We start from the raw sequence: 20,842 nt of genomic DNA, 5'->3' as shown, positions 1-20,842 counted from the left end.
AAACCTTCTTTCGAACCAAGTATCGTACTTTGGGTCTACCTCACCTTTAGCTAGTTCTCGCACCATGGTCTTGGGTTCCAAGGATCTACATTCGTGCCACAGCTTTCTAATCTTCCCCTCGGGAAATATGACTCTCGGGCTCAGCTCCAAGGCATGCTTGCTCAGATCTTCATCAGTAGGGATTACTTGGAACCTGCCCAGCTGTCGTAATACCCGATGAGAAGCATATGGCTGTATATTGCGAAGTCCCATTAAGAGAACATGACATTCTTCAGCCGACATGTAGATCACCTCAGTATCACTCAACCAACCGAATGCCCATTCAATTTGGTCAGCTGTTGTTGACCTTAACCGTGTAAACCATGCTTCGACACCTTCAGGAAATCTGGCGCCTGTCATGCGCTTCTTGAAGCCGCTGATACAATTCCTCTCGGTCAACCCGTGGTTCATGTATCCTACTCGGTGATGGAGGTGTTCTTGCATCCATAGATGAAGTAACAGATTGCAACCTTGAAAGAATTTGCCTCCTTCTCGGCATATAGTCAAAGCTCGGTAGATTTCGGACAAAATCAAAGGAACCACAGTACTGTCGGTTCTTTTGATTGCAACGTCGGCCATCCCTACAAGGCCTATCTCTATCTTTTTATCCTTCCTTGGACAGACCATGACTCCCAAGAACGCTGTGATGAAAGCCAAAGTACGTCTTGCTTCCCATTTGTTTCTGTTCCCTCCATGAGTTAGTCCAAGATTTGGTTCCTCGAAACCTTGCGGAGTTCCGCACCGCTGATACAAAAAATGGAGATCACAACATCCTCTCGATAAATCATCATGTTGTATCTTTCGACTGATGCTTAGCAGATCCAGAAACGCATGCGGAGATACCGGCCTTGGCGAAAGTAGGTATTGCCCTCTTAACCTCCCATTCAATCCTGCATATCCGGCGACTTCCTCCAGTGTTGGTGAAAGTTCAAAGTCAACGAAACGGAATACACTGCGGGTTGGGTCCCAAAATGGTATTAGAGCTTCAAGAATATCTGTCCTTGGCCTAACACTCAGCAAATCGACAAAACCCCCCAATACTCTTCCCGCTATCTCCTTGCCATTGACTTCCAAGTCATTCCACCACATGTGGAGTTGTAGAGGGACCTCGCTGAGGGCCGAGAACGGTTCATTTTGCTTTGTGCTCATCCTGCACATTTGTTAAGGTATTTTTAGGCGAAAGCAAAAATCTTTATTTTGATTCCAAACAAAAAATCTTTGAAAAAAACAATATATGTATATATATACATGTGTATATATATTTATACATATATACTTTGTTGTATATCATTATTGGTAAAATGAAACAGGGAGTTGGACCCGATGAGGGTTGCCTACGTATCCCACATCCGGTGAGAATCAAACCGACGTAGTTCGGGTAATAAACTAACTAGTTTATTTTTTTTATTATTTTATTATTTTATTATTTTATTTTATTTTGAAAATAAAGCAAATTTAAAAAAACTCATTCCTCATTCTCAGCTTGCTATTTTTTCTCTTTTCTCTTTTCCTTTGTTTTTAGTAAAACAAACTATTAAAATAAAACATACCCATTTTGCAAAAAAATTCCCAACATTCAAGACCGGTCATCATGCATGTTTGAGGCAAATAAATGCACAAGCAGTGAGCAGGATGCATCAGGATGGCCTTTTCTGTTTCAGGTTGCTATTCCTAGGCGGACCCAACCCCTGTGTTGAGTCCCCTAAGTCAAAAATGCACATGATGCAGATAAGCGTTCCTACTAGGGATCCGGCAGATAAGCGTTCCTATGTGCAAATTTTAACTTTTTACCGCTTTCATAATTATTATTATTAAGAGTGTGAACATCGCTTAAAACATGTCTTTGGACTGCGTCACATGAAATGCACCCACAATCCGGAACATATTTTTATTCGACGTTTTGGGATTTGGATTTGGGTCGCATGAAATGCGCACCCATGTTTAAGAAAGTAAATTATTAAAAACGCGCCTAAAGATTAGCGTATTATTATTTCTAGGTGAGGCCGTGGAACTTTGCTAAACGGCCGATCCCAAGTTCTAACTAATTAAAGCATACATTTTTGTGAGGGCCCCGCAATTTGTGAATTTTATTTGGCAAGGCTCGTCCCATTTTATTTAAAAGGATAAACCTATAGTGACTACATTTCTTCTATTAAGTTTGTCTCTAAAATAAAAGAAAATTTCTTAATTATTTACATGCTGAAAAACGTAGCTTATTAATTATTAGTTTGCGGTTGATACAAGTGGAAAATTGCAACGGAGTTTGTACAAAGAGATATTGCTTTTGTTCTCTATTCTATTATTCAAGGAAAAATTGAAACATGAGATTAACGTACAATGATATCGAAGCAGATTTTTTAGGCGAAGAGATTAGACATATTCGGCCTTATTCATTGACGGGCATACGGACGAGGTTCAGTTAATTATTCCCTACATGCTTGATACTTGAAAACGAGGTATTTGAAACGAACCTATCTAACTTAATGTGATATTACTACATGTTTGACTACACGATTTTTCCTTTTTGCTTTAACCCAGATTGCCTAGTGCATTCGAATTGTGCATTACCAACTGATGAGTTAAGGTGAAGCTAATGTGATTAATGCATTTCAATTCAACAGACCCTATGTGAAACCATTGTTGGCCGAATATCGTTACTATCCAACTAGCTTCTTCCTGATTTATATACAACAATAGATTGCCAGACTAAATTCCTTATGGACTGAAAACTATTTTATTACATGGTTTGAAAGCCAGACTTTACACGTTAAACACACAAATATTCTAAACTACAAGCAGCAGAATAAAGGTAACCATGTTAATGTTTAGACTACAACACTCTTTATGCCCTTATTCAGCTCCAAACTCATCACTACATCAGTGAATTTAGAATGTGTACCTGGATGTTAGGACAATAAGAAGGAGAAGAAGAAAAATATCAGCAGCAGGCAACCAAACAGCAACAACAACCAGCAACAATGTCACCAATAGCCCACAAGCAACCAACAGCAGTTTCAACAACGAGGAAACCCACAGGGGTCGAGCACCAAGCAAACAATCCCGGACACAGAGTAGTAAAACAGTCGAGACAACCAGAATATTCAATGCAATGGCAACAATAGTTCAATAATGATAACCCAAGGTGATCGAGCACCACAAAACAAACCCAGAAACAGAGTTGCAATCAGCAGGAAAAACCCATAAGACTCAATGCAATAGCAACAGCAATCCAGTAATCACAAAAAGCTCGGCAGATAACCAACAACAATTGGCCCAAGACAGCTTGACCAATCTGAACTCCTAAGCAGTTTTCAGACAGTGTTTGGTTACAATATTCTGAAAACTTCTTTATGTTTCTTGCTTTCTCTGAAGACTAAAAAATGTCCACTCTTTTATGTTCTGAATCAGTCCTATTTATAGGCAGAAATGGCAAGCACTAAGCTGCCTTGAACCCCTCCCCTCTTTCCTGCCCATAACTTCTTTTTAAACTAATCAAAATATTCCCCATGCCCATCCATTCGACAGGCCTTTAGCCTGTATTTTCTGCCCAAAAACATGGGCACCCCTTTTTTATTCAATCAGCCCCATGCTAACAAGTTTGGCTCCCCACTATTACATTATTTTAATCCTAATCCAGTACCCTATTTGTCAGCTCATTTAAACTAATCATTTCTGCTCTTTTTTCCACCCAAATTACCCTTGTTAAAACCCTGGTTATTACTGTATTAACCCTTTGCAACAGTAGGGCATTTTTGAACTCCTGAAAGTTCAAATTCAGAGCTGCCCTGGACTGAATCTTTTCAGTTGTTTTGCAATGCAAACAAACTAATTTCAAACAATGTCGGGCATTCAGTCAACGACAGGGTTCGATCAGTCATGTGAAGTTGTTAATCCATTTGATCATTCAGTCATAGAAAATTAATCGACGACGTTTATCAGGTCGACTATACTAATTATAACCAGGTATAACAAGTCGATTAAATAAACAACACGTACGGGGTCCTGAATAACTTCAGACAACTTTGCACAATATTGGGAGGCCATATGAATTATTTATGCGACGACTAATCTAATCGAACATGTATATCACAGAATGCATTCAGACATGCACAGAAAACAATCGACCAAATAAAAGGCCTTACAAAGATGGAAGAAATTGGAATGAAAGTACCATAAATACCAAACAATCACAACAGAACATGCTAACAAACTCAATCAGTACTCAAATAAAACAGAAAAGAAAAAGGAAAACTTACTAAAAATGTTCAACCAAAGCCGACCCAGGTCTGAACTAGATTTGACCATTTGAGGCCGAACAAACTTTAATCGGGGTGTTCTAAACCGAGATACCCTTGATTAAAGTCTATTAGACCTCAAACCCCTATTAAAACTGGCCGGATTCCCCAGGTTCTTGTGTTCTAGGGTTTGGATCTTCAGATTTGAGATTCTAGGAGTTGTGGGTAGATTTGGACCAAACCAGGCTTGGTTTGGTCACAAGGGTAGTCAGGGGACTGTCTAGTGTGAATTTGGGGTGGTTTGGTGTAGATCGAGTCTTGTCTCGAATCTTCAAATGAAGATTCGAGAAGGTGGGGGAGGATTCGAGCCAAGCTGTAAGTGGATTTGGATTCAGGGGGTTGAGGTGCCTCAAGGGTGTAAAGGGGGTGGTCACCGGCATCCTTGCCGCCGGCTTTAATGGTGAGGGAAAAGGGGGCGGCGTTAGGGTTTCGTGGGGTTCGGGGTTTGGTGAAGAAGACGATTGAAGGGGTGCTTGGATAGGGGGCGTGGGGTGTGATGGGGGGTTTATATACGCTTTAGAGTTTTAGATCCTGGTCGTTGGATCAAGGGAGATCTATGGTCAGGATCTATTCCTTTAGGCAAGACGTCGTCGTTTAGGTGGGAAGGTGGGTGAGACCAGGTAAGGAAATGGGTCGGATCAGATTAACGGGTCTTGAGGGCGGGCCTGGATCCGTTGGATCAAAGGGATTGGACGGCTCAGATCAAAACGCCTTGAACGGCGTCGTTATGATTAAATGGGCGGTCTGATCAGGACCGTTCATTTAAATCATATCAACATATCTAAACCAAGGCACCGATACGGCGTCGTTTGGGTGCGTGCTTAGGCAGGCCTGGTTTGGACTGGGTCTTTGCTTTGGTTTTGGGTCTCATTTTGGGGCCCAATCCGACTTTCCACAACCATTTTCTTTCCTTCAATTACCAAAATTGAACTAACTCCTAAATAAATTGTAAAAATTAAAAATACAATTACACACACATTGGTTAACACCTTACAATAATTACCACACATTAAATAAAAATCACTCAATGACAAAAACACTTATGCATATATTTTTGATTTTCTTTTCTTTTGGAGTAATTCCCGTGAAGCAAAAATCACGTGCTTACAGTGTCGATTTTTTATTTTCTAGGAGCATGGAAAGCAAAGCTATTGGAAGGATGCAACGGTAAACCAGATGGTTGGAACTAAGTGTGAGGTACCCGCATGAAGAACTAAGCGTGGGAGAAGTCTGAGTACCCCATGAGCTACTAGTGCTCCGGCCTTTGGCCTACCGGGGAGTTTCTTTTACCCTCTTATTAGTATGGTGTACATTGGGTACAATGCACAATTTTAAGTGTGGGGTGAGGAGATTGTCTCGGTGACTTTCTATGCTATTTTAGTTGTGTTAGTTTAATTGATTTTTTTTTAGAAAAACGAAGAAAAAAGGGATTGGACTTTTCCCGATGATGGATATCCTAGACAATTTTATTGAGAGATTTAAGTCTAAAAAAAAAATTCTTTGTAGGTAGTGTAGTAATTCCTCCTTGGTTTTTCTTTGTGTCGCGGTTCTTTTCCAAGGGTTTTGTTTGAACCGGGTGTAGTTAGTTTTTATTTTTTGTTAGAAATAGGAAAACTTGTGTTGTGTTTTGAATTGCAGCGATATCTCTTGAATTTGTTATGCCTTAAGAATAGTGAGTACATTGGTTGTAATGCTTACGCTCAGTTTTTGACTCTTGTAGAAGTAACTTAAATTGTATGATCTTAACTTTGCTTAACTACTTTGACTAGAGTGTCTTAATGAGTCCAATCCTGAGTGAGTTATGTGCCATATGTGTGTAAGGTTTTGTGTTATTCTATGCATTGCATTTGATGTCTAGAACTTGCCTCGTGTATTTGCAAAGCAAAATAGTAGTTTTGTTTAGTCTTGGAAGTAATATAGACGTTTCTTTGTTGAACCAGATATATATATTTTAATCGCCTAATTGTTATGTATCGTAGTTAACTCCTTTGAGCCTGTAATCGTATTTCTTTGGCAGCCACATTACAAGCTTTACCCATTTGTTTGAATTAACCATCTATTTGAACCTTTTAACCTCTCATGAGCACTTGAATTATTATGAACTTTGTAAAAGTTAAAGTGTGGGGCGGTTGGTTTGGCTTTTGAGTGGAACTCATGAAATAAGGAAAAAAGGTGCACTGTTTTGAAAAAGTAAGAGCTACTTGAATTGGAAAAGTAAAAAAAAAAAAAAGAAAGAAATAGTTGTATTTTTGCGAAAAATATTCTTTGATAGTGGTAACTCTTGATGTAATTGTGCTTAAAGAATAATGTGGTAATATACATTGATGTGAAGGTAGAGTTTTGGTTGGATATAAGTGGTGTTTTAAATGTTAAAATGTATGTATTAAAGTGCTTAGGGAGGTATAGTCACTCTTATATCTAAATGTATCCTACCCGTCCCTCAGCCTACATTACAACCAAATACAATCCTACTTGATCCTAGACTGAATGAGCTCGATTAGTATAGTAGTACACTACGGGCAAGCCTATGGTGCATCTTTCGTGGCATATGAATGTTATTTCTGAGAGGGAGTGAATTCTTTCTATCTTGAGTTCCTAATTGTTCTTAAATTTTATTGTGTGTGTGGAACTATTCTCTCTTTTTTGTGTGAGGGCACTTGATTCAAGAAGGAAAGATAATGTCAGTGACCTCTATGTTAGAGTAAGTGGGTGAGTTGTGAATAATGTGTGGTACTTGTGAGTCAATTCTTGAGGTGAAGATGTTACACTATTGTGCTTAGTCTATTTTAAATATTCTTGGCGTAATGAGTTAGGAGAGTTGTTTAAAAAGGTCGTGTCTATATAATGTGTCGTTTGATTGCTTTGAGGACGAGCAATGGTTTAAGTGTGGGGTGTTGATGATCGGCTATAATTACGTATTTTTGTCGCTTATTACATTCTAATGTACTTCATTTTAATTGAGTTTGAGCTTTAATTGTTAGTGTTTTTCACTAAATTGTGTATTTTATGCCTTGTATGAGTGATTCCGAGCTATGTAGATAGTATGGAATGAATTCAAGCGATTCAGAGCTTTGAAGTTTGAATAAAAGCTCAAAGAATCAAGCCGGGATCGTGTTCGGGGATCAACGGATGATAGTTAAGAACGAAACAAAGAATCGAGCGGGCATGCGGTGCATTGTCTAGTAAAATACACACAACTTTTCGTTCAGAACTCTGTTTGGGCTCCACAATATATCGTTGGAAAGCTATTCAAATGGGATACAACTTTCATTTTTTGTATTTTTGCAAATTCCCACTACCGCGCCGCACAGTGTGCCGCATTTGTGCAATTTTCCAATAGTCTGTCAGGTAACAGCTCTCTGAACTTCCCCACTGCCACGCCGCACAGTGCGTCGCCCCATGCGGCGCGCCTGTACAAATTTTATAGAGTAATTGTCCTATTTCACGCGGGAGAAGGTATTTTCGTCTGGCCCCGATCCTACTTGGTATATATACATGGAAAAATATTATTTTGTGGATTCTTTGACATAATTTAGACCTAAGGAGGCTAAGGAGACGAGAGATTCGACCTAAGGAGGCAAGAACACATTGGGAGCAAGACGGAAGATTCTTCTACGAGTTTTTCACTTCCTTCTTCCTATTTTCATTATTGATTATGAATTCTAGTATTGTAGTTATGCATACTATTATGAATAGCTAATTTGTTATCTGGGGTTTTGATGGAACCTATTGGAGGATGATTTTCCTGTTATGTTAATATAGATTTGTCGTATTATTTTCTCTATTTGTTCAACTACGTTATTATTGTGGTTGGTTGAAGGGCCCTCAATCGACTGTGCCTATTTAATGTGTATTACTCGGGAGAGAGTGCATATTTAGGTAGTTGTTGCACAACATCACTCCTAACATATATGAGGGATCAATACGGAGGGTTTAAAGGTGAGATTAGGGATAACGAAACATTGGGTGCGATCTAAGTAGCTGCAATTAAAGCTAGCTAGCGTAATTCGGGAGAATATGCCTAGTATATTGTTGTAATTACTCGGGAGAGAGTTACGACAGTCATAGTGCTCATGATTGATAGAGAAGACTTAGGCGAATTTATAGAAAACGTAGCGGGAAGGATTCCGACAATTAGGAAAATCATAACTCTAGACCTCCTTAATCTTGACTCTAACCCTTAGTATCTTTAGTTGTTAATTTACTATTTTAATTTATTAGTTAATTAGTTAAATACAAGAATCTTAATATCTATAAGTTAGGAATTATTCAAGTTTGTCTTCTTGTTAATATTGAACAGTTGTAGCTAAGTCTTAGTTTTCTGTGGGATTCTACTCCGGACTTGTAAGCCGGATTATATTTGCAACGACCGCTTAGTCCTTTTTATAAGGCATAGTTGAGTGTGATCAAAAGTTTAGAATACTTATACCTTTCCTCAATTTTTTTCTAATAACTAAATATTATTGTCTATACATAGTGAATATTTGATTTCATCCCTAGTTCAATTTTCCACGGTCTTAAACAAATATAGGAAAAATAATTAAAGAGCATGTGAGGCATTGATAAAATTTTCATTTTTTTTAAAAAGATTCACTTTTTTCCAAAATCAATGTTTGGTCATAAAATTTCTAATTTTCACTTGATGAATTTTTAAATTTTACGAAAATTTAAAAAATTTCAAAAAGTTATTTTTCAAAGTTTTCAGTCAGATCAATCACAAAAATTCAAAAGCAACACAAAATTATAATCATATTCAAATATAACTTTAATTTTCAAATACCATTTTCACTTAATTTCTTTTTCTTCGGAATTTTACAATTCTCATGTCGAAACGCCCACTAAATAACTTTTTGGTTTAGCATAGGAACACGTATCTTACGTGGTCTTTGTAACATTTCTATATTTCTATATTTCTACTGGAAAAAAGATTTAAAAGTTATAGCATCTCTGTCTTTGTCTCTCTCTAGTCTCTAATATCTAGCTGCCTGCGAATTGTGAAATTTCCCCATATAGGGCTTCAATTTCTTGCACTCTTTTTCCTGTTCAAACAATTGAAATTACCAAAATACACCTCCCAAATTACACACGAGGAGGAGTATGAGTATGGTCGGCGGCGATTCAAACAAGGAGAATAACACCGGCGCCGGTGCCGGTGCTGTTGCCGGCGAAGGTGTTACAATCAACGTTCGATGTTCCAACGGCTCGAAATTCTCCGTGAAAGTTAACCTCGATTCGACTGTAGGATCCTTCAAGTCTATTCTTGTACAGCACGCAAACATTCCTGCTGAAAATCAGAGATTGATCTATAAAGGCCGTATCTTAAAAGACGAGCAAACACTCGAAAGCTACGGTACGTTAATTATACACTTTTTTTACTTTTCTTTTTCGATAGTGGAGATGATCAACTGCTGGTGCGTAATTAATCAGTTCACTAATTAGATAATTACAGGGAAATCTCTTGATAAATGATAAACATCAGTAATTGGTAATCTGGTAAAAATGGTAACTGACATGCTACCACCGGATAAAATTGTCTGATAATATTAAAAAACTGGAATCCAATTAATATATTGATTTAAGTTATATGCACTGAATTTTTTACACTTCGAGTGTAATTTAATCTGTTATAGTGAATTACTTATCTTTTGTTTTAGGTTAGTTATTAATGCTATTAAATAGAGTTACCTGCAAATACTTTCTACTTATTGTGTAAATATCTTTTTACACCGTCTGTGCGAGGAACTTAAATTCTTAATATATTTGGAATTTGTATTGAAATATGATGTAACAACCTTGGTACTACCCATATTTGACTCCACAATAGTAATAATTCAGAATTCAAATGGAGATGACAGAATTAGCACTCAGCGATTTAGTACTTCATATATACTGATCAGTAAACTGGAATTACCGCTCAAATAGAAAGAAGAAGCTATAATGAAAGTGCAGAAAATAGAACTAAGAAGCAAACTCAATCTAAGAACATCACTCAAACGTCTGCATTAATTCGACCAACGAACTCCACTCTTATGTAGAAGAAGAAAATTAGCTATGACTATCAGCTAGGATGCAATGAAAACTTGAAGAAGATGATGAAGAACACTTGAATAGAGAAGAGGAATTGTAGAGGAAATGAAGAGAGAGAAGGAGACGAACAAGAGAGAGAGAGAGAGAGAGAGAGATTCATGCCTTTTCACAATAATTTCATTGTTTTTATACGAGGGATGTGGTCTAATCCCTTAGATGCGCTGACAACGTCGAACTGTGTCCTCTAATTAGAAAAAAACAATCATCTCAATATATATTGGATAGTATCCAAGTCGAATCCACAAGGAGAAATTTTGGTTGTAGTTAAGCCTAAGTCTAATTACTCTGGCCTTATATGATGCCAAATACCCCGATAGTTGATGGGCCTACTCCAATTACCATTCCTAGCTGCCAGAAGTGCATTAATAACTAAATATAGTAAGAAACAGGGATGAGGTTAGCTATTCCCAGCAATCTCCAATTCCTTGGGTAATTAGATCAACCCAAGCTTCAATCTACTTTCCTAAGCAAGACCCAGCTAACCGGGAATGATTTAGTGTAGGTATCCACTTAATTTAGCCAAATGAACACAGATTCAAGTAGATAATAATAAACCCAATCTAGATAAAGCAAGTAATCAACTACCCATTAGTTAAACAACATAGATTTGGTTCACAACCTAGAGATTAGTCTAGCTACTCATAATTAAAGCAATAAAATATAAACTAAGATAGAATTCATAATGGGTAACAAGAGGTGGTTAAAATTGGGGTTGGGAGACAATCTTGGTGGATTCCTCCAATAGCCCTCATCTCCATGATCTGAAATTTGCATTTATTATACCGAACACATACCCAACGCTTCCGTTCACCTTCAGCTGAAGGTCCCTTATGCATGGAAGACAAAGAGCCTGAATAGATAGCACCCTAGGGCGATGTGCATAATAGAGTGTGAATTTTGTAACCAACACAGAAACTGGCAAGTAACTTCTTATTTAGCAGCTTATCAGAATCAGAAGAACTATTCACTTTTCCCACATGTCATGAAGCAAAGCATGACAAGTGTAAATGGTTGGGTGTAATTCCCTTTTCAACACCTCTTCCGGAATATAATGAGTCTCCTTGGATTCAGAATCCTTAGCCTTCCCCTATTGTCAGTCCCATCATCCTTACACTCAATTCTTCCTAACTTCTGTTGCAAAGCTCTTGATTTTTCCATTTTTGTTTGCTAAGTAAGATAGCTCCCTGTGGTCTGGAGTTGTTCCAGCATGCTTTTCAGTACTACCACCATAATCTTAAGGAAAACCTACTACCTCTTGTTTGATCTCAACCATGTCATGTGTTCCTTGGCCATGAGAAAAAAGGCCATTACTACTTTCATTTCCTGATGCAATAGCAATATTGTCAAAATATCTCTATGGATTGAAGCAATAGAATTCTCTGCCACATACACGTTAACATCAGCCCAAGCAGTCGAACCATGTGAAAGTTTGGCACCAGTAGGCACATTTCCATCAACTACACTGTCATTGATCAATTTCCAGCATATTTAGATTGTAGTATGCTGACTAGGCTTATGAATGGGCTGAGAATGCAGCTAGGGGGTAGAAGTTTTAAAGACCACTTTGCTTCTTTTTAGGTAAGCGTCAGTAGCCTTTCTTGCGACCTTGCCTGCTTAACTGCCTTGTCAAAGTGGTTCCTCGAAATACCTGATAGCCATCTTAATTTCTTTTTGAGTCCACCTGTGAATCTTGAAAGGAAGTAGGCATCATTGAGTGTTGGAGTGTGGATCATCATCTGTACTCCAAGGACTCCAACCTTCTCAAGGTACTCTTCAACGGATCCCTTTTGAACCAACTTGTTCAACTCTTCCTCAAGGTTTTATTGTGTGTGATGGAACTAACAAGTCTTTTGCTTTTTTGCTTCTATTTTCTAACTATTTTGCATCTTCTTGATGCCCTTATTGAAGACAATTACTTCATTAAAAAAAAAATTCAAACAACAAAGGGACTAGAAAGGATAACTTAATTGGAAAGCTCCCTCCACCTCCGACCTTGAGGTTGGGAGTTCAAGTCATTCATCAAGGGAGCAAAACGGAGATGGCCACTTTTGACCTCTAGGGAAGAGGGGTTGGTAGGTTTAGGTTACCATAAAACAACTACAAACCTAGTGTTATCCCATAGGTGGGGTCTGGAGAGAGTAATATGTACGCAAACCTTACCCTTATCTTGTGAAGGTAGAAAAGTTGTTTCCGATAGACCTTCGACTCAAGGAACAGTGAAAATAAAGCAACAAACAATAGAAACAACAATGAAATAAGGTAACCGAAGCGAATGACACACCATGTAATAATAAAGAACAAGGAATAAGAAAATACAAGAATAGTAATAGTACTACTGGTAAGCCTAAGAGACACTAACGACTACATGTCAACCTTCAACCCTAATTCTCGACCTCCATCCTTTCCTATCGAGGGTCGTGTCCTCGGTAAGCTGGAGCAATGACCTGCCTAATCACCTCACCCCAGTACTTCTTTGGGCTATCTCTACCCTTCCTCAGATCCGCCATGGTCATCCTCTCACATCTCTTGACCCGGGCATCTATGTCTCTCCTTTGAACATGCCGAACCATTTCAACCTCGATTCCCGCATTTTGTCCTCTACAGATGCCACTCCCACCTTGTCTCTAATAACCTTGTTCCTAATCTTGTCTTTGCTGGTATGTCTACACATCCATCTCAACATCCTCATTTTAGCTACTTTCATCTTCTGGACATGGGACTTCTTCACGGGCCTGCACTCAGTCCCATACAACATATTCTGTCTAACCACCACTCTATAAAACTTGCCCTTAAGTCCATATGGCACATTCTTATCACACAAAACCCTCGAGGCGAGCTTCCATCTCATCCACCCCGCTCTAACACGTTGAATAACATCCTTGTCAATCTTCTCGTTTCCTTGAATAATAGACCCAAGATACTTGAAACTATCTCTTTTGGGTATGAATTGATTACCAATCTTCACTTCCAATTCTTCTTCATGCATCCAATCGCTGAACTTGCACTCTAAGTACTCCGTTTGTTTACCTACTTAGTTTGAAACCTTAAGACTCTAGCGTCTGTCTCCAAACTTCCAACCTAGCGTTAACTCCTCCCCGCGTCGAAATTAGAAGAATTGAGAAGAGGAGAAAGGAAATCAGAAGAATGGTGTGAAGGATTGGGAAAAACCGGAATTCTGTGTTATGCCTTTCTCTCCCCTTCAGCTAGATTGTTATACTTACTCCCTTAAATCACCGTTCAAGTTCATTAATCCAGATTCCTGACTGTCCGTGTCTCCCTTTGTTTTATTCAAATCCCCCGACCTTCTTGGTTGATTTCGGTAAACGGGCAGTCCGGTGCACAAGGCATCCCGCGTATGTGCAGGATCGGGGGAAGAGCCTCCCGTATGGTCATAAACATTTCTTCGGATAGGGGATTGATAACTTGCGATTTTGATTTGGTTATGAGCTCTTGTATTTATTTATACTTTTTGAAAAGGAAAATGAATTTAATGTAATTATGGACTCTTGTATTAAACTATTGAGTATTAGAGTGAAATCGACAAATGGAGGAGTGGAATAGATATTGAGGATTAAGTTGGCCGCCCCTAACTAGCTTGGAATAGAGGCATAGTAGTAGTTGCTCCTGTGATTTTTTTTAGGTTATAATATGTAATCTGTACCTATTATTATGCTTGTAATGGGACTGGTAATGCTTTTACTGTCTGATAATTGGATTTGGGGCTTATCCACTGAAGGTGAGCAAAGATGAAGAAAATGAGCTTTATTGGCTTCAATATGTGTGGCAAATAGTATTGTTTGCTAATATCCTTTTGGTATCTACTGTTAAACAACGTGGGTCTTTTCTTGATAAAAAGAACATGGGCATTTGGTTTACTTGATAACGTTTTACCAGGGTGAAAGAGAGCTGCTGCTTGGGAGGAGTGGATTAATAATTTGTTCAATGTGCAAGAATGCGTGCACGAGCTGTTTGCCATATTAGAGGGGTAGTCCTAGTTTTGAAAATCAGTTGATTGGAAGTTCTATGCTGATGTTGGATTGTTACGTACTAATGTTGCACATGCTGACACGGGAGATGGAGTAGTATCTTGTTTGACTCGACTTAGTGACAGCAATTTGGAAACTGAATAGTAGGATGTGTACACTGCTGTAGCCTCAAGTGTCTGACAGATTGAGGGGGTAATTAGAAGGTTCTAAGTAATTGCTTTGACTTATGGGAAGCTATTGTTAAACTATACTGTATTAGTAGACCATTTATAACTAAAAAGCGTCTTACCCGGTCTTTCAGGAATTCAAAATGTTATTATAAATTGTCTGAAAAGAAGGATCTGTGTTTATTACATTTTTTGCATAGAAGATAAAACTCAAAACCATACATTTGGTAATTTTTTCCGAAAGTGCCAAAAATTGTAAATTCTAAGAGACTTAAGGTCTATTCTGTTACATTACAATGTTCATTCTATCATAATGTTTGACTTTGTACAAGTTTTGATTGGAAAAACGGATTATTACATAGAGGAAAGATGTGATGCCATTGGAATTTTTTGGTTTAATATTATTAGAATTGCAAAACTGTGATGCGAGATGGGTGAAAAGTGTGGCTTCTGCAACTTTTTGTTGAATGTAATGTGTGATTCCACATTTCTGGGCATACTCAGTTTGGTATTGATGGAATATCTTCTTTTTCTTATTGAGTGAGAAGGGTGTAAAAGTGGGGCTTTTGTGACTCTTTGTTGAATGTAATGTGTGGTTCCACCCTCCTTGGGATGCTCAGTTTTGCATGGACGGAATATCTTCTTTTCCCTGTGGTTAACTTCTAAGTCTGCATTGTTTGTTACATGAAGATACTCTGACACATGTCAAGTTGATCACTATTGGTTAATAATCACTTCAAAAATGTTCAAGATTAGCGTATAGAATTGTTAAACTATTAGCAACTCCGGTGCGGGGCTTCTCTTGCATCTGCTATCGTATCTGCATTCACATTTTATCAAGCTATCAGAGTGGTAATCTTAGTTATCTAGCTTATTTTAACTTTGTGCTTGATAGGTCTGGAGGCGGATCACACTGTGCATTTAATTCGAGGTTCTGGCCCAGCTCCCTCTGCAAACCCTGCAAGTTCAACCAATGCTGGAGGTCCAAATACAGATCAGCATGCACCAAGAGATGCTGCTTCAAATGTAGGTGGGCCATTTCCGGGATCAGGCCTGGGAGTTTCACTGTTTCCTGGTCTTGGAAGTGGTGGTGGTGGTGGTTTGTTTGGAGCTGGACTTCCAGATTTTGAGCAGGTCCAGCAGCAGTTGACTCAAAACCCCAACATGATGAGAGATATGTTGAATATGCCTCTTGTCCAGAATTTAATGAATAACCCTGAAACCATTCGCAACTTGATCATGAATAATCCCCAAATGCGAGAGATCATGGAGCGTAATCCCGAGCTTGCTCACGTACTCAATGATCCTGCTACTCTTCGACAGACAATGGAGGCTGCACGAAACCCTGAACTTATGCGTGAGATGATGCGCAATACTGACAGGGCCATGAGCAATATTGAATCTTCTCCTGAGGGATTTAACATGCTGAGGCGTATGTACGAAAATGTCCAAGAGCCACTCCTAAATGCAACAACGTTGTCTGGAGATACGAGAAATGATGTGGGGTCTAACCCGTTTGCAGCTCTTTTGGGAGCACAAGGTGGTGGGCAAGGCAGACACCAGTCAAATAATCCTCCAACTTCCGGTTCTGAGACAACTGATAATCCGCCTGCTCCTAATACTAATCCACTTCCTAATCCTTGGGCATCTGCAGGCAGTTAGTTTTTACCAGCTCTTGTTCTTTAATTGTTTTTGACTAGCTAGAGTTAAACTGTTTACCTTTTTTTTATAAAGGAAATTGAAATGGCAATAATTGTAGTCATAAACCAGCACAAAGGTAGTGCTGAGATTTGAAGATTTCTGTACAAGTGAGCAAAAAAGCCAACTGTATAGCCCTCTTTTTAACTTAGAGGGAGTAAAGTTTCTGCCTCATTTGGATATTCCTTTTTGCACCAAAAGTGAAGTAACATGAGATAAAATCTAACTTGATCCTGTGCACTGATTTTTGTTTCTCTTCAATGCATCTTGAAATAGTTAAACTGTTGACTTAATCTCTTGTTTTGTTGACCTTGAGGTTCTCCTGCAATTAGTAGCTAACTTTATCTCTTTCTCTTGTGCGTCTGGAGATAATTCATGCATCTTTGCTGCTAAGGTTTGGCCATGAAATCGTACTTGTGCAATTTGTGTTTAGAACTTGTGCTCTCATATCCCTATCGCATAACAAAATTTTAATGGTCATCAAAGCACTATAAATTTCTAATTAAAATTTGCTGACTGTAAAAGAAACTTTTGTTCGTTTTACTTTTCGTCCATTGAAATATTTCACAGTTTCTTGTAAGCTTCTTAGTATTGATTTAAAGCATTTTTAATCCTTCATGTTAAAGACAGTTATGTTGTACTCTTAGGATTCATGGCTAATCATTATGTTATTGCTTTATTTATGAACTATAATTTCTAATGAAGTCATGTTGTTGGATAAGTATGAGGTATATGGTTTCATCTCCATAAGTTGCATGGCTTGGGTTGTTTTTACTCATACCTTGACTTTTTCAGCTGGAGCTGCCCAAGCCAATACCCCTGCTAGGTCAAATACTGTTGCCGATACTAGGGCTGCACCACTTGGTGGCTTAGGTGGACTTGCTTCCCCAGGTTTGGAGCAAATGCTAAGTGGCATGCCAGATACCACTTCTCTAAATCAAATGATGCAGAACCCTGCGATCTCACAGATGATGCAATCTCTCCTTTCAAATCCTCAGTACATGAACCAGGTATTTATTTATTTGGTCTGACTGAAAATTTGCATGCAGTCGTTTAGTTTATGGATGTATGTGTTTTTCCCTTGGCTCCTCTTTGTCTGTTTGACAGAAAGTTCTCATCAAGCTTCTCATTTAATCTGTGTGATAAGGTTTTAGGGCTGAACCCACAGCTAAGAAGCATGCTCGATTCCAACTCCCATCTTAGAGAAATGATGCAAAATCCTGAGTTTATTCGTCAATTGACATCACCTGAGACAATGCAGGTAAAGAATTCTTGCCATAGTTGGAAGGTCTTGCTTGCCTAAAATATGCATCTGGTGCATGATATGTAGCAACTGAATAGTGTGGGTGATCCCATTCATTTTTGGTTGGTAATACGAAAAGTTTTATCATTAATAACACTCAAGAGGAGTGCATTCATCTGCAAGATAAACCAAAAAGGAAATATAATATGGACCAAAGAGACCGTTTACCAAATAGAAGTGAACATCGGATGTCAAATGGTCTAAAGGAAAAAACATACAATGGCAGGTGGTACTAACTACCAAGAAACAAAAAACTTTCATCTACTTTTTTCTATATTATTCTTTTACAATGACATTACACCTGTTTGTGAATCCCTAGTTCTATGTTAGAAATCTGACAAAGAGGAATAAGAAAAAGGTGGGGTAAGGCTGCCATTGTTGGGTAAGAGAAGCTCTTTAGGGTTTAAGTGGGGTTATTGGGCCAAGGGTGCAAAAAGAGGGCTTTTGATGTGTGTCTGAGATTTGAGTATAGCGCTCGATCAGTGTATGATTATCTTGTTATGGTGTTCCTTTGTTTTTATCCATCTGTCTTTTTTGACTTCTATATCTTTTCTTTCTTTTTAGCAACTTATGACTTTTCAGCATGGGCTTTTGTCTCAAGCTTGGCGACAGCAAACAAACCAGTAAGTTGGGACCTATTTTCTTGGCTGGAGAAATGCTTCATAATTTATCTTACACGAGTTGTCTATTCACTTGAATTTTCAACTCTCACCATTCGGAGTGTACCCTTGTTGAAGAAAAGAGAACTTGACATATTCTTGTTTTACTTGCTTTGGATGGAAAAAATCGATCTAATATGGAAGGAAGAAAGACAAACTTGTTACTCCTACTTTTCTGTGCTGACAATTCCCTTTTTCTACTTTCAGACAAGTGGGTCAAAATGCTGGTGGAGCAGGTAAACTTCCCATTCTTCAGTTCTTCCAACTTGATAATCGTATCGCTGCGATCAGTCATTCCTAATTAGTTTGCATGATAGCTGGTCTCTTCGTTAAATAATGTTGTCTTGGGGGACATAATTCTTCTTAACATTTTTGTTTCAAAAGTTTGCTCTATCTTGGCACAAACAGGGTCCACTGAGAACAATACACACCTTCAACTTTCAAACTCATCATAGATCATTTCATTTGTAAATAGACACTCAATTTGTCCATGTTGTTATCTACGTTGCAGAGACATTGTGTATCTTAGTTTATTTGACATATGGAATTTGGGTTTCAAACTGGATTCTTGACTGTGGAACCATTATTCAGGTTGTTAAATAGATGGCTATTGATTGTCAGTGATACAATGGATATAGGGAACTATTGAATCTATTTTGATTTAATACCATATAAAATTCAGGGTTGAAGGACAAAGTTAATGCAATTTCTGTGTATGGATTCTGCTCAAGTCAACTCACATCGTGTGGTGGTTTGAATAATTGCAGCAGGTGACAACGGAATGGAAATGCTGATGAACATGTTTGGTGGACTTGAGACGGGGGGCTTGGGTGTCCCTAACAGATCTAATGGTTACTTTTATCTCTCTCTTTTGTTCTTCAACATTTCTCTCTTTCTTTTTCCCTCCGACTAACCAATTTGTCAATTTTCCTCTTGATGTTTTGTTGTAGTGCCCCCAGAGGAATTATATGCTACTCAGCTAACTCAGTTACAAGAAATGGGTTTCTTTGACACTCAAGAAAATATCCGGGCACTGATTGCCACTGCAGGCAATGTTCATGCTGCAGTAGAGCGACTTATTGGAAATTCTGGACAGTAGTGTCAGTATTTGACTATAGGACAACACAGCAACTGATGGCTCGGTGAATTGATCGATTTTGGACACAAGGGAGCGTCATATCATGCTGGAGATAAATATTCAAAATTTTAGTACTTGGATCCGCGTCTCATCGTCTGCCCGTTCTCTTTTCACTTGGACTAAAAAAGAAAGTGATGAAAGATCTAGTTCTTGAGTTCCCCATACATGAGATGTTAAAGTCAGTTTCATAATTAGTTTAATATAATGTTATCTATTCTCCGCCTCCATGCGACCTCAGATTTTCTGGACACTATTTAATTTTCAGCCATAGTCATATATCTCAGTCCACTAGATTTATTATTCTGTTGTTGTTACTGATCTATTGTCTCTTTTCGTGTTCTTGAGCCGAGGGTTTATCGGAAACAACCTCTATACTCCTCCCCGAGGTAGGGGTAAGGATTTATTATTCTATTGTTATTACTGTTCTATTGTCTCTTTTCGTCTTCTTGAGTTGAGGGTCTATCAAAAACAGTCTCTCTACTCCTCGGAGGTAGGGGTAACGTCTGCGTACACACTACCTTTTTTATTGGGTTGTTGTTGTTGTTGTCATATATCTCAGTCCACTGAATTTATTATTCAAATAGCTGCATAATGTGTTTCAGCGTTTGTATGCTACTGGAGTATTAATGTGCAGGTTTTTGTTCTTTGAGTTATGAAAAATCTTTAGTTGTTTTTACAGACAGTCGATGTTAGGCCGAGTGGTTGTTAATTTCAGGTTTGCTTATACTACAGAAGGCCATACAAATCGTTCTGTGAACTTATGGTTCAGTTTCCTTTATAGCAAAAGGAAGATCTTGATCATAATTAGGCTTCACATGTTATATTGTCAGAATGGCTTGAAAAAGCATAAACGGCAAAGGGCCATATTGCCCCTGCACTATACGTTATGGGACACTCATGCCCTCTGTTGATGGTTTGGGTCATCCGAGATTTCGCCGTTGCGAAAGTGGCACATGTTTGCCCTTATTTTCAACTCCAGGTAAAGGAATTCTTTTTAAAAAAAAAAATTGAAAAATCCAAAAATTCTTACAGTAAAAGGTAGAAAGTGTTCTATTCGTATAATTCAGGGGAAATTTTGGCCCTTTTCAGTTTCACCGTCTTTCCTTTCATTTCCATTCCACAAAAGGTTTTTTTGAAAATGATACGTGGACTTGTACTTAACTGGCTGGACAAAAAGGGTGCTTAATTAACTAAGTAGTTTGGTTTAGTGACAAATTATGCAAGAATTAGTAATGCAGGAATTAATGATGTAGGAATGAATTAATGATGCATAGATTATTTCTTGTAACAGACTTACGATGAGATAGTCTATTTGTATCAGCCAAATCCAATCCTGAACTGTATACAAACTGCAATCAGGACAGCTTCTTGTTGGATATTTGGTATGATGTATTAAAATCAGTATATAGTGTATAAATTAAAAATGCGTGTTTATTTTTTAAACAAGAATACAAGGTTTGCTTACCGTTA

General features: G+C 38.2%; 1 protein-coding gene across 3 annotated transcripts; it reads left to right on the top strand.

Annotated features, from left to right (window-relative positions):
- Window positions 1-9,254: 9,254 nt before the first annotated feature.
- LOC107797476 (ubiquitin domain-containing protein DSK2b) lies at window positions 9,255-19,805 on the top strand. Of its 3 annotated transcripts, none has more exons than XM_016620374.2 (8): window positions 9,255-9,684; window positions 15,470-16,231; window positions 17,068-17,282; window positions 17,420-17,533; window positions 18,140-18,198; window positions 18,442-18,470; window positions 19,002-19,085; window positions 19,185-19,805. In XM_016620374.2, exons 1-8 carry the CDS (start codon window positions 9,432-9,434, stop codon window positions 19,331-19,333), a joined length of 1,665 nt encoding a protein of 554 aa, XP_016475860.2. In that variant the 5' UTR covers window positions 9,255-9,431; the 3' UTR covers window positions 19,334-19,805. The 3 variants fall into 3 exon arrangements, with proteins under 3 accessions (XP_016475860.2, XP_016475861.2, XP_016475862.2); XM_016620375.2 differs by having other exon boundaries at window positions 9,272-9,684; window positions 15,470-16,228; XM_016620376.2 differs by having other exon boundaries at window positions 9,272-9,684; window positions 19,005-19,085.
- The last annotated feature ends 1,037 nt before the right edge of the window (window positions 19,806-20,842 follow it).

This window comes from Nicotiana tabacum, chromosome 21 (genome assembly GCF_000715075.1).
Source record: "Nicotiana tabacum cultivar K326 chromosome 21, ASM71507v2, whole genome shotgun sequence".
NCBI classification, from domain to species: domain Eukaryota; kingdom Viridiplantae; phylum Streptophyta; class Magnoliopsida; order Solanales; family Solanaceae; genus Nicotiana; species Nicotiana tabacum.
This window is presented reverse-complemented; position numbering and strand designations above follow the sequence as displayed.

What these genes read in the sequence shown, in the direction of transcription:
- LOC107797476 (XM_016620374.2), top strand. Translation starts at nt 9,432, where the DNA reads ATGAGTATGGTCGGCGGCGATTCAAACAAGGAGAATAACACCGGCGCC. An exon ending in TCCTTGGGCATCTGCAGGCA is followed by an intron (nt 16,232 to 17,067) that starts GTTAGTTTTTAC and finishes TGACTTTTTCAG; the next exon opens with CTGGAGCTGCCCAAGCCAAT. An exon ending in TGGCGACAGCAAACAAACCA is followed by an intron (nt 18,199 to 18,441) that starts GTAAGTTGGGAC and finishes TTCTACTTTCAG; the next exon opens with ACAAGTGGGTCAAAATGCTG.